Source organism: Mesocricetus auratus, unplaced genomic scaffold, assembly GCF_017639785.1.
Source record: "Mesocricetus auratus isolate SY011 unplaced genomic scaffold, BCM_Maur_2.0 Super-Scaffold_100691, whole genome shotgun sequence".
In the NCBI taxonomy this organism is placed as follows: domain Eukaryota; kingdom Metazoa; phylum Chordata; class Mammalia; order Rodentia; family Cricetidae; genus Mesocricetus; species Mesocricetus auratus.
Window position 1 is genome coordinate 5,743,995 of NW_024429267.1, and position 12,203 is coordinate 5,756,197.

General features: G+C 40.8%; 1 protein-coding gene across 4 annotated transcripts in view; it reads right to left on the bottom strand.

Annotated features, from left to right (window-relative positions):
• The window catches only part of Znf609 (zinc finger protein 609), a 126,008-nt gene that overhangs the window by 25,698 nt on the left and 88,107 nt on the right, over nt 1-12,203 (bottom strand). For all 4 annotated transcript variants that reach the window (XM_013117420.3, XM_021230370.2, XM_005075529.4 and 1 more), the window contains exon 3: nt 7,901-8,126. In XM_013117420.3, the coding sequence (XP_012972874.1) occupies nt 7,901-8,126 (226 nt within the window). The remainder of the gene's footprint in view (nt 1-7,900; nt 8,127-12,203) is intronic.

Consider the following 12,203-nt stretch of genomic DNA (forward strand, 5'->3'; position numbering starts at 1 on the left):
GAGGGATGGGAAAGAACAGGGTGAGGTGGGGTCTACTCAGTGTCTTGAAACTTGTTGCTATGGAGAAGGCCATGAAGGCAACAACTGAAAGAAATAAAGGATTTGGCAGGAGTAAGCACTGGGGCAGAGGATTAAACAAAAATTCCTTAAGCAATTAGCAAGACCTAAAAATGACACACTTTCCATGCTTTCCTAATCCTGCCCCTATGAAAGTACATGCGTCTGGTTCCTCACTATAATTTAACTCAGGAACAGAGAGGACTGAGTAGCCCTAACAAAGCCTAAGCTTTGGCAGACATATCATAAGGCCATTTAGCATGCCAGGAGAAATAAGCTACCTACCCACCCTATCCTGGGGAAATTACCTCCAGCTGCCTAAATTATAAAGTTGATGCCCTGTGATTTCTTTGTTCTGTAAAGCCTAAGGGAGAAGGGATAATGAGGTATCAGAAGGGGTAGAGAACTGCCTCTTGTTTTAGGGGAAAAAGGAAAAAAGGAAAGGGAGAAGAGAGAGGGAAAGGCAGGAAGAAAGAGGGGAAGAGAGAAGGTAGAGAAGTGAATCTCTCTCATCTCTGTGTCTCTGTCTCTCATCTTACTAAGAAGCAGGAGCAGTCTCAGTCTTGGGAGCAAAGCTCTGCCTTAACTGGTTTAAAGCTACTGACTGTCCTGGGAGAGAAGGCTAGTTGCCAAGTTTTTGATAGCTCTGCCCATCATTGCTACAAGCAGTTTTATGAATGGTGCAGGGCCAAGACCTGATTTTTAGCAGTGTAAGCACTAAGGCCAAAGGATCAATGTCTATATTTCATTACAAAAAATCTGACAAGGACTATTCCCCTTTCTGTTCCACACAAATGATCACAGAAGCATAAATATTAAGAGCTACAAGGAGCCGGGCGTTGGTGGCGCTCGCCTTTAATCCCAGCACTTGGGAGGCAGAGGCAGGCGGATCTCTGTGAGTTCGAGGCCAGCCTGCTCTACAGAGCGAGTTCCAGGACAGCCTCCAAAGCCACAGAGAAACCCTGTCTCAAAAAAAAAAAAAAAAAAAAAAAAAAAAAGAGCTACAAGGAACTTTCTCTCTTTACAAAGGACAAAAGCAGAGCACAGAGCACACACTAGTAATATGAAGTTATCAACAAGGCAAGAAAGCACCAAGACTCTGACTTTCAAGTTAAGTCAGGGCTAGGCTATAACAACAGGTCATGTCAGAACTGTATTTATGGCCTAGGTATCACTTACTTAGGAAATAAATGACTTATAAAATACAAAATAGGTCTGTGTTCTACATGATCTGAGGAGAATCTCATCTCATTTTCAAAATAACTTTACCTATTTACAAGTCTGTAGCCTGGCCTCCATGTACTCTGCTGGTGTGTGTTGGTGTGTTGGTGTGTTGGTGTGTGTGTGTGTGTCTGTGTGTCTGTATGTGTGTGTGTGTCAGGAGGGACAGAGTGTACTAAAGGAACATGTCTCTCACCCTTGAAGAACAGTAGTCTATTTTACAATTTGGAAAATGAAACTCAAAAGAGCCCATGACTCAAATTTTTCCTTAGGGCTTCAGGATTTAAATATATGATAGTGGACAGGTAACATAAACCACTAGGGTATAGAAACATATCACGTCCCCCTGGAAGGAAGCTGCTAGATGGGAAGAATGTGTTGGTTGTCAATTTTTTTGGGGGGTGGGGTGGGGTGGAGGAAGGGATAGGATAAAGTAGGTATTGATTTCCCTAATGTTTCTTTTGTGTGGCTGCTGTTGCCATGTAGTGGTCTGTTGCTATGAAGATTGGTGGTGTCAGACAATGGCTGCTAGGCTTTCATGAATTCAGCCAGTATGCAACAGCCTAAGCAGTGGAGAATGATTGGTCAGTACAAACCATCTCTCTCCAGGTGAGTGCTGCCTGAAGCAAGACTGAAAGGGAAAGGCCATTAATTGTAGCATGTAAGAAAAACCAGTAGCCAAGTACTACTTTTACATGACAAATATTGAAAATTCAGTATTTAACAGTTTGTACACAAACTCTTCTACATTAGAATCACAAAGGGTAACTATCCTTTTCTTAAAAAAAAAAAAAAAAGTCATGGAGGGCTCTTTCTCTTTTGAGAAGGGACCTGTAAACAAATGGCCATGAAGAATCACTGGGCATGTTCTTAGTGGAGTTACATAAGCAAGCCAAACTTCATGGTAAAGCAAAAACCCCTGATACAGAAAAGACTAACCCACAGACCAAAGGGCAAGGCTTACCCCCAGAGTCTAAAACAGGTTTGTCTAAAAGAAGCCTGAGTACAGAAGTCACTCTGGGTCTGTATAGATGTCAGCTACTTATTAGCCCTCACTATTTTCTCACAAAATCACTGTTCTTCCTTTAAATTAAAAAGAAAAAAATCTTATTATGTGTGTGTATAGGGGTGGCGGGGTAAGGTGCAAGCTACAGAGCGCATATGGAGGTCAGAGGACAATATTCAGGACTTGTTCTCTCCTTTCACTGTGGGTTCCTAGGACTGAACTTAGGTTGTCAGGCGTGTGTTGAACCATCTTGCCACCCTAATTGATGTCCTTTCTTTTTAGAGAATGTGTAAACACACATATGTTCACAGGTATAAACTAACTCTCTCTCTCTCTCTCTCTCTCTCTCTCCCTCCCTCCCCCTCTAAATGCCCAATGAAATTAAATTTATTTATTTATTTATTATTCTTCGAGACAGGGTCTTGCTAATTTAGCACCTAAAGCTAGCCTTATATTGGCAACTCTTTCTTCCTTAGCCTTCCCAGTGCTGGACCACAGTATATACACCATCCATTTCTAGATTTCACTAATTTTTAAAAATAATTAAATTTTACTTCATGTACATCGGTGTGAGGGTATCAGATCCCCTGGAACTGAAAGTACAGACAGTTATGGGCTGCCATGTAGGTGCTAGAAATTGAACCTGGGTCTTCTGGAAGAACAGCCAGTGCTCTTGACTGCTCACAGCACATCATTAGGTTTTTAAAAGACAGTCTTCCTACCTCAACCTCCTGAGTGCTGGGGTCATAGGTGTGCCACTATAGCTGGCCCCATGAAAATTGAAAACTTCAGTCCCTCAGTTCCTTGGCACATGTCAGGTTCTCACATGTGAATACAGGCTACCACTTTGGACAGAGTACCTCAATAATTATAGTAATAATATAATAATAATAATAACAACAACAATAATAGAGAGTAAAATCAGTTAGTCTAAATCCCTCTTCTTTTGTAAATTAGAAATACAGAAATAGGAACTAATTTACCCTACACCAAAGAGGTAGTTAAAGGTAGCACATGTTCTGTAACAAAATTTCCTATAACTCTGGTTCAGAAATATTTGTACTGTACTACAACACAAGTGGAAAACTGAATATTTATCAGTAAGGGAGAATTCCATTTTGGAAGGCAGAACAGGATTACTGTGTGGATTTTCATACCTATTGGCATGGGTATGTGACCCAGCTTTAGAAACATGGCTGTAGGGATTATAATCTATTATTTTTAAAACAGGTACATGAAGACCAGAGTAATTCCGAAGATGTTATATAAGAGTATTTCTACATGGGGGGGTTGATTAAATCTACATACATGATTATTGAAGTGGTTATTTTTCTAACAACAAAAGTTTTAAATAAAAAATTTCAAAGGAACACAGCATGCAAAGCAGCTGGGGAGGTAGCAGAGTCAGAAAGGGGGCTGCTACTCCACATGCCTTATTTTCATGTCTGCTGCCGAGGGTTCTTCATACTCATGTTTCTGAGAACACAATATCTTTGGAGATATCTGAAAGCTTTGCCATGACATGTAAGTTCAAAGGATTATTGCTAACTAAGATTGTCATAATAGGAGGTGGAGATATGACTTAGCGTTAAGAGCACTTGTTGCTCTTCAGAGAACCCAGGTTCAGGACCCAGTACCACATGGAGCTTACAATCTCCACAACAGGGGATTCAAAACCCTCTTCTGACTTCCACAGGCACACAAAGCAAAACACTTATTATTTTAACAGAAAAAGAACAGACTGGCTCTAGATTTACCAAGTTGGTTCTTCAGATAGAAGTGAATAGTGGATGGACTCTTGGAATACCAATCTGGGTAAATATAATAAATTATTGTTTTATTTGCGTATGTGTGTGTTTGCATGTGCAAGCCTGTGTCCATGTGTATGCTATGTGCACAGGTGATTGAAAAGGCCAGAAGAGGGGATCAGTCTCTTGGAGATGGAGGTATAGTTATCTATTGGGTTTCTGGTGCTGGTTGTAGGATTTGAACTCTGGTTCTCATGGTAGAAAAGCAAGTACTCTTGATCACTTAGCTATCTCTCCAGCTTCCTCAAACAATTGTTTTTTTACTTGGGTGGTGGAAACAGAGGACCAGATATTCAAGATCATCCTTGGCTCAATATATAGTGAGTTTGAAGTAAATCTGGACTATATTAGTTCCTGCTTTAAAAACAAACAAACAAACAAAAACAACAACAACAAAAAAAACCAAAAACAAAAAGAGGTGGACATGGCCGTGTATGCCTGTAACTCCACCGCTGGGAGGGAGATCCTAAGAGCTCACTGGCCAGCCAAGCTTGGGTGTGGTGAGATGCCTTATCTTGAGGCAGTAAGACAATTAAAGAACAAAAGACATGAAGATGTCCTGTTTTGGCCTGTGCACATATAATATAGCACATGTGCACACCTGCACTCATATGCATGTACTACTTACAGACACACATACAAACACACACACATCATATGACACAAACAAATCATATTTTTGAGTGTTTCTTATGGGTACCAGATGTCAAGCATTGGGGATTCAATGGTGAACAGAGTTCCAATTTCATAGAATTCTATAAACAGTGGAAAATATAGACAACAGAGACAGGATATAGCTCTGTGGTAAAGTGTTTGTCTACTTCCAGCATGGCAAATTAAACATCCATGGCAGGGAGAGAATGTAGGCATCCCCAAAGAAAAAACATATTCATTGTTGTTGGGCAAGTGAAAGGGTTTGTTTCACTCGTGAAAAGATTTTCTTAGTTTGGTATTAAAATAAATTTTCTTTAAATTTATACCACATGAATACAGTACCTGTGGAGGCCAGAATAGGCCGCCAGATCCCCAGAGCTAGAGTTATAGGTGGTTGTAAGTTGCCCTAATTGGGTGTTGAGAACCAAAATTGGGTCCTCTGAAACAGCAGCCATTGTTCTTAACTGATAAGCCACTTCTCAAGCCGCCTCGCCCATGTATTTTAAAAATATTTATTCATTTATCTTTTTATTTTTTTCATTCATTCATTCATTCATTTATTTATTTATTTATTTAATGTGTGTGAGTGCTCTATTTATATGTATGCTACTATCCAAACACATTTGTCATTCTAATACAATGTGTCTGCTCAGATTATTTAGCCACAGGCATCTTTTTATATTTTATTGTATCAAAGTTTATTTTATGTGTATGGATATTTTGTCTGCACTATGTGTGTGCTTGGAGCCCAAGGAGGCCAAAATAGTACATAGGATTCCCTGGGACTGGAGCTACAGAAGGTTGTAAACTGCCATGTGGACATTATGACTCAAACTCAGATCCTTGAGAAGAGCAACCAGTATTCTTAATTCCTGAGCCATTTTCTCAGCCTTACATATTAAAAATTAGACATCTAATTTGTTATTTCCAGAATGCATACTGTAAATACACATCCAGAGTATATCTTTTTTGCATTAGTTTCTATATCCTTTTTACCTGAAATACATTAGCACTTACTGAATGGAAAACTTTTGATAATTCTGAATGATACAACAACAACAACAAAAAAAAAAACTATGAGAACAGATTGCTATGAGAATGGCCAGCATGAAATGCAGACTAACATTTCAGTTCTGTAGTATCAGCGATAACCAGCTGTGTTCCTATGGGTCTCTAAATGCAGAGTGAGGACTCTTTCAAAATCTGGGTACTGGTGCAGAGACAATGGAACTCTGATACCTACATTCTCCAATCACTGATGCTTTGATGAGAACTTTATTATTAAAGAACCCATTGCACTCAAAGTGGCACTAAATGTAACCAAGGATCTGAAGTAACTGGTTAAGTGTCTTTGCACTTCCATTCCTTTTTGTTTAGGTTTGAAAAATTCCAAAACAGAAGGGTTTCTGTTTTGCAGAGCAAAAGGAACATACAAGAAGTCTTCATGGCAGCCTTGGGCAACAGCAGCAGCTTATACCAAGACAGCTGCTTAGTGAAAGCCCCAAACAAGGCTACATGAACATTTCTACTGACTGTGCCTATAAAGACTGCTCATACCTAGGGAAAGAAACATCAAGCATGTAGGTGGTGGGCAGTGAGGCAACAAGTGGGAGGAAGGAGCTGGCTGTACCTTAGAGTATTAAAAAATGGGAAGATGTCGGGCCTTGGTGGCGCACGCCTTTAATCCCAGCACTCGGGAGGCAGAGGCAGAGGCAGGCGGATCTCTGTGAGTTTGAGGCCAGCCTGGTCTACAGAGTAAGTTTCAGGACAGCCCCCAAAACAATACAGAGAAACCCTGTCTGACAAACAAAAACAAAAACAAAAACAAAAACAACAACAACAAAAAAAAAAAAAAAAAAGAGGGGGAGTGACTTGAAATTCACTATGCCATCATTTAAGTGTCAGATGTGGGGGCTGGAGAGATGGCTCAGCAGTTAAGAGCACTGACCATTCCAGAGGTCCTGAGTTCAATTCCCAGCAACCACATGGTGGCTCACAACCACCTTGAGTGAGATCTGGTGCCCCCTGCTGGCACATAAGCAGAAGACAGTATACATAATAAATAAATAAAATTTTTAAAAAAAGTGTCAGATGTGGCAATGCATTTCTGCAATCTCAGTTATTGAAAACTGGAGACAGGAAGAACAAGAATTAAAAGTCATCATTAGCTACATATCAAGTTTGCGGCCAGCATGGGCAACATGAGACCAAGCAATTTGTGTGGTGGATGCTTTTAGTTCCAGCAGAAGCAGATGCAGATCTTCTGCTATGTGTTCATGGCCAGTCTGGTCCAGGGAGTTATAGGCTAGCCACGGGTACACAATGAGACCCTGTCTTAAGGGAGGAGAAAAAAGGAGCTGGGGAGATGGTTCAGTGGTTAAGAGCAGTGGCTGCTCTTCGAAGGGCCCAGTTTCAAATCCCAGCAACCACTTGGCTGTTCCAAACTGTTTATAACTCCAGTACCAGGAGATCCAACACCCTCACAAAAATGCAGGTAAAACACCAACACACATTTTAAAAAGACAAGAAAACACTGGGTGGTGGTGGCACATGCATTTAATCCAGCACTCAGGAGGCAGAGACAGGTGGATCTCAGTTTGAGGACAGCCTGGTCTACAGAACGAGTCCCAGGACAGGTTCCAAAGCCACATATAGAAGCCTTGTCTTGAAAAACAAAGACAACAAAATAAAACAAGTGACTTCTCCATTCCCTCAATTTCTTCAGCTGCTCTTTTATTACTGTTTTCTCTTAAAGTCTGACTGAAAAACTCTACCAGTAATCTAAATCCCCATAAAACATAAGGGAAGGTATAGAGAGTACAAACATAATTTAAATGACACAGCAAACATTTATTAAGTGACTGCTTACGAGCTATAAAAGGGAAATAGTCTAAAAAGTTGACACTCTGAGCTAAGGGTATATGCAGGGCTAGAGAATTTGCCTACTTGCAATTGCCAGAACTATAACAAACAAATCATCTCTAGGAATGGTTAAGTGTGCTAAATGTATGCCTTTGTGTGGGTACTGCCAAGAGAATGCAGACTCTGAATGCTCTTATAAGTGCCTGGCGATGTTTCTATTTTTGCTTGGCACTATTTCCAGTAAGCCTCTATTGGCTCCTTTGCAGAAGCAATTGAGAAGGGATGGACTTACCATCTTCTGTTTCCTGCCACACAATGCCTTCAAGGTTGACACTGGTTCCAGGTTCACAGGGGCCTAAGCACTCAGGCTCTGTGGCTAGAGCCACGTCACAAGTGTTGACTCCAACTGACCGTGTACGGACCATGATCTGCTCACAGGGAGATGAGATGTCATTATTGACCACTGGCACTAAAAGGTGCAGTGGCAGCACCGCTGGGGTAGAGACAGGGGACTCCATCTGTAAGAAAAGAGAAAGTACTAGCTGAGATATAGGAAGAGCATCAGAGAACATACTATTTTCCATATTTAATCTATTTTCATATCCTTTGCTGTCAGAGCACAGGTGTTCTGAATTTAAGACTTGTTTCTTCTTCTCAAACTGTAAATCTGTGATTTAGATGACAACATCTTAGGCTAAAAGCTATATTTTCATCTCATTTATTTACTTACTTTTGTTTGTTTTAAAAAGGATCTAGTGTGACCTAGGTTGGCCTCAAACTCCCTATGTAGCTAGCAGAGGATGCCCTTGAACTCCTGATCTTTCTGTTTAGATCTTATAAATACTTATAAAATACTTGCAAACCGGATTCAAGAACACATCAGAAAAATCATCCACCATGATCAAGTAGGCTTCATTCCAGGAATGCAGGGATGGTTCAACATTAGAAAATCTATCAATGTAATCCACCATATAAACAAACTGCGAAAGAAAAACCACATGATCATCTCACTAGATGCTGAAAAAGCCTTTGATAAAATCCAGCACCCCTTCATGATAAAGGTCCTAGAGAGATCAGGGATAACAGGAACAAACCTGAATATAATAAAAGCAATATACAGTAAACCAACAGCTAACATCAAACTAAATGGAGAGAAACTCAATGCAATTCCTCTAAAATCAGGAACAAGACAAGGCTGTCCACTCTCTCCATATCTCTTCAATATTGTACTTGAAGTTCTAGCTACAGCAATAAGACAACAAAAGGAGATCAAGGGGATACAAATAGGAAAAGAAGAAGTCAAGCTTTCACTATTTGCAGATGATATGATAGTTTATATAAGTGACCCAAAAAACTCCGCAAGGGAACTCCTAGAGCTGATATACACCTTTAGCAAAGTGGCAGGATACAAGGTAAACTCAAAAAAATCAGTGGCCCTATTATATACAGATGATAAAGTGACTGAGAAAGAAATCAGAGAAACCTCACCCTTTACAATAGCCATAAACAGCATCAAATATTTGGGGATAATGTTAACCAAGGAAGTGAAAGACCTGTATATCAAGAACTTTGAGTCTTTAAAGAAAGAAATCAAAGAGGATACCAGAAAATGGAAAGATCTCCCCTGCTCTTGGATTGGTAGGATCAACATAATAAAAATGGCAATCTTGCCAAAAGCAGTCTACAGATTCAATGCAATCCCTATCAAAATTCTGGCATAATTCTTCACAGACCTGGAAAGAACATTAATCAACCTTATATGGAAAAACAAAAGGCCCAGGATAGCCAAAACAACCCTATACAAAAAAGGAACTTCAGGAGGCATCACCATACCTGACGTCAAGCTCTATTACAGAGCTATAGTCCTGAAAACAGCTTGGTATTGACACAAAAATAGGCAGGTTGACCAATGGAACCGGATTGAAAACCCTGATTTTAACCCATACACCTATGAACACTTGTTTTTGACAAAGAAGCTAAAACTATACAATGGAAAAAAGAAAGCATCTTCAACAAATGGTGCTGGCATAACTGGGTACTGGTATGCAGAAGACTGCAGATAGATCCATGTTTATCGCCTTGTACAAAACTTAAGTCCAAATGGATCAACATAAATACAGCCACACTGAAACTTTTAGAAGACAAAGTGGGAGATACTCTTCAACGAGTTGGTACAGGAGACCACTTCCTGAACATAACACCAGTGGCACAGACACTGAGATCGACAATTAACAAATGGGACCTCATGAAACTAAAAAGCTTCTGTAAGGCAAAGGACACAGTCAACAAGACAAAAAGGCAGTCCACAGAATGGGAAAAGATATTCACTAACCCCACATCTGACATAAGGCTAATCTCCAAAATATACAAAGAACTCAAGAAGCAAGTCTCCAAAACACCAAAGGATCAAATTAAAAGGTGGGGTACAGAACTAAACAGAGAATTCTTAATAGAGGAGGCTAAAATGGCCAAGAGATACTTAAGAAAGTGTTCAACATCCTTAGCCATCAGGGAAATGCAAATCAAAACAACTTTGAGATACCATCTTACTCCTGTCAGAATGGCAAAAATCAAAAACACCAAAGACAATTTATGCTGGAGAGGATGTGGAGAGAGGGGAACACTCCTCCACTGCTGGTGGGAGTGCCAACTCGTACAGCCACTTTGGAAATCAGTATGGAGATTCCTCAGGAAAATGGGAATCAATCTACCACAAGACCCAGCAATTCCACTCTTAGGCATATATCCAAAAGAGGCAAATTCATACAACAAGGGCATCTGCTCCACGATGTTCATAGCAGCATTATTTGTAATAGCCAGAACCTGGAAGCAACCTAGATGCCCCTCAACTGAACAGTGGATAGAGAAAATGTGGTACATTTACACAATGGAGTATTACTCAGCAGAAAAAAACAATGGAATCTTGAAATTCGCAGGTAAATGGATAGCACTGGAAGAAACCATCCTGAGTGAGGTAGCCCAGTCACAAAAAGACACACATGGTATGTACTCATTCATATATGGATTTTACACTTGGAGAGTGCCAGTCTGCACTTCCAATGACAGAGTCTGGGAAACAGGAAAGAACATAAAAGATATGCATGGTACCCAAGAGAAGAGAAAAGAGGCAAGATCCTCTGAACAGATGGGGAATACGTCGAGGGGTGGGGGGAGAGGGGGAGCTGGGAAATAGAGAGGGGGAGAAGAGGAAGAGAGAGTAGGTCATGGGGGAACAGGAAGGTTGACTGGGGGGGGGTAGGATAGAGGGAATCATAGGTTAGAAGACAGATCAGGCACCATTGTGACTTCTAGTGATCTAAAGGGATGACACCAATTGGCAAGCTAAGCAATAGTGTAGAGACCACCCCGAATGCCCATTCCTGATAATGAACTTGATGCCTACAACCATCCTGGACCCTTCATCCAGTGACTGATGGAAGCAGAGGCAAACACCCGCAGTTACACACTGAACTGAACCCAAGGAACCCAGCGACAGAGAGAGAGAGCGATGAGCAAATTGGCAAAGAATGGGCTGGCAAAACCAGCAGAGACAGCTGATCCGAACAGGGGAGAGCTCTTGGACCCCAGACCGACAGCTGAGAGGCCAGCATGGGACTGATCCAGACCCCCTGAATGTGAGAATCAGTGAGGAGGCCTGGGCAACCTATGGGGTCCTGAGCAGTGGATCAGTGTTTATCCCTCGAATACTAACAGACATCCTGTGTCCATAACACAAAGAGGGATGCTCTCTCAGCCTGGACCCTACCCTGAGTGAAATGACAGACTCTAGATATCCCCTATGTGGAAGGAATTGGCAATAGGGTGGGAGGATGGGGGGGGGATTGAGGAGGGGGTGCGGGAGGAGGGGAGGGAGAGGGAACTGGGATTGGCATGTAAAACAAGCTATTTAAAATTAAAATTAAAAAATGCAAAAAACAAAACAAAAAAGTATTTAATACACACATAAACTGATCCCCTCTGAACACATGACATTAATCAGCAAGCCTCGAAAATGTGTTATAGATTTGGTTCCTTTCCCTTATGAAAGATTATCAGTTGGCTTTAATCTAGTGATGAACCCTAATGAAGAGATGAGACTAACAAGAATGCTGAATACGGTCTTTGAATAGAGACCTTTGAAGAGAGCCACACACAGCCCACACTCCAAGTTGCTAGACAGCTCTGATGAATTCTGGTCCGGGGATATTAATACATGGTCACCACTCTGTCTATAAACTATTTTTCTTCCCCACATACACCTTTTTAGACTTGGAAAAAAAACAGTCTTAAAGCTGTTTAGATACTGCCTCCATTTTTTTTTTTTTGGTAGCTGGCTCTGATTTTTTGGTTTAGAAAGTTACCACTACTTCAGATTAACAGTTTCAGAGTTCAAAGAATGTTCATACACTGATTCTTTGACTAATTCTGTTCCCTGGAGAGCTGCCAAAAAAGCTATTCATATCTTTCTGTTCACGCACACACCAACACTTCTTTTTCATAAAATGAAAGTGCAAGTTGTATGAGTCGTCTGCTCTGCTCTCTCGAAAAATCACAAATTTGTAATTTCTTTTTATGATGTGGTAGATCCTTGAAAG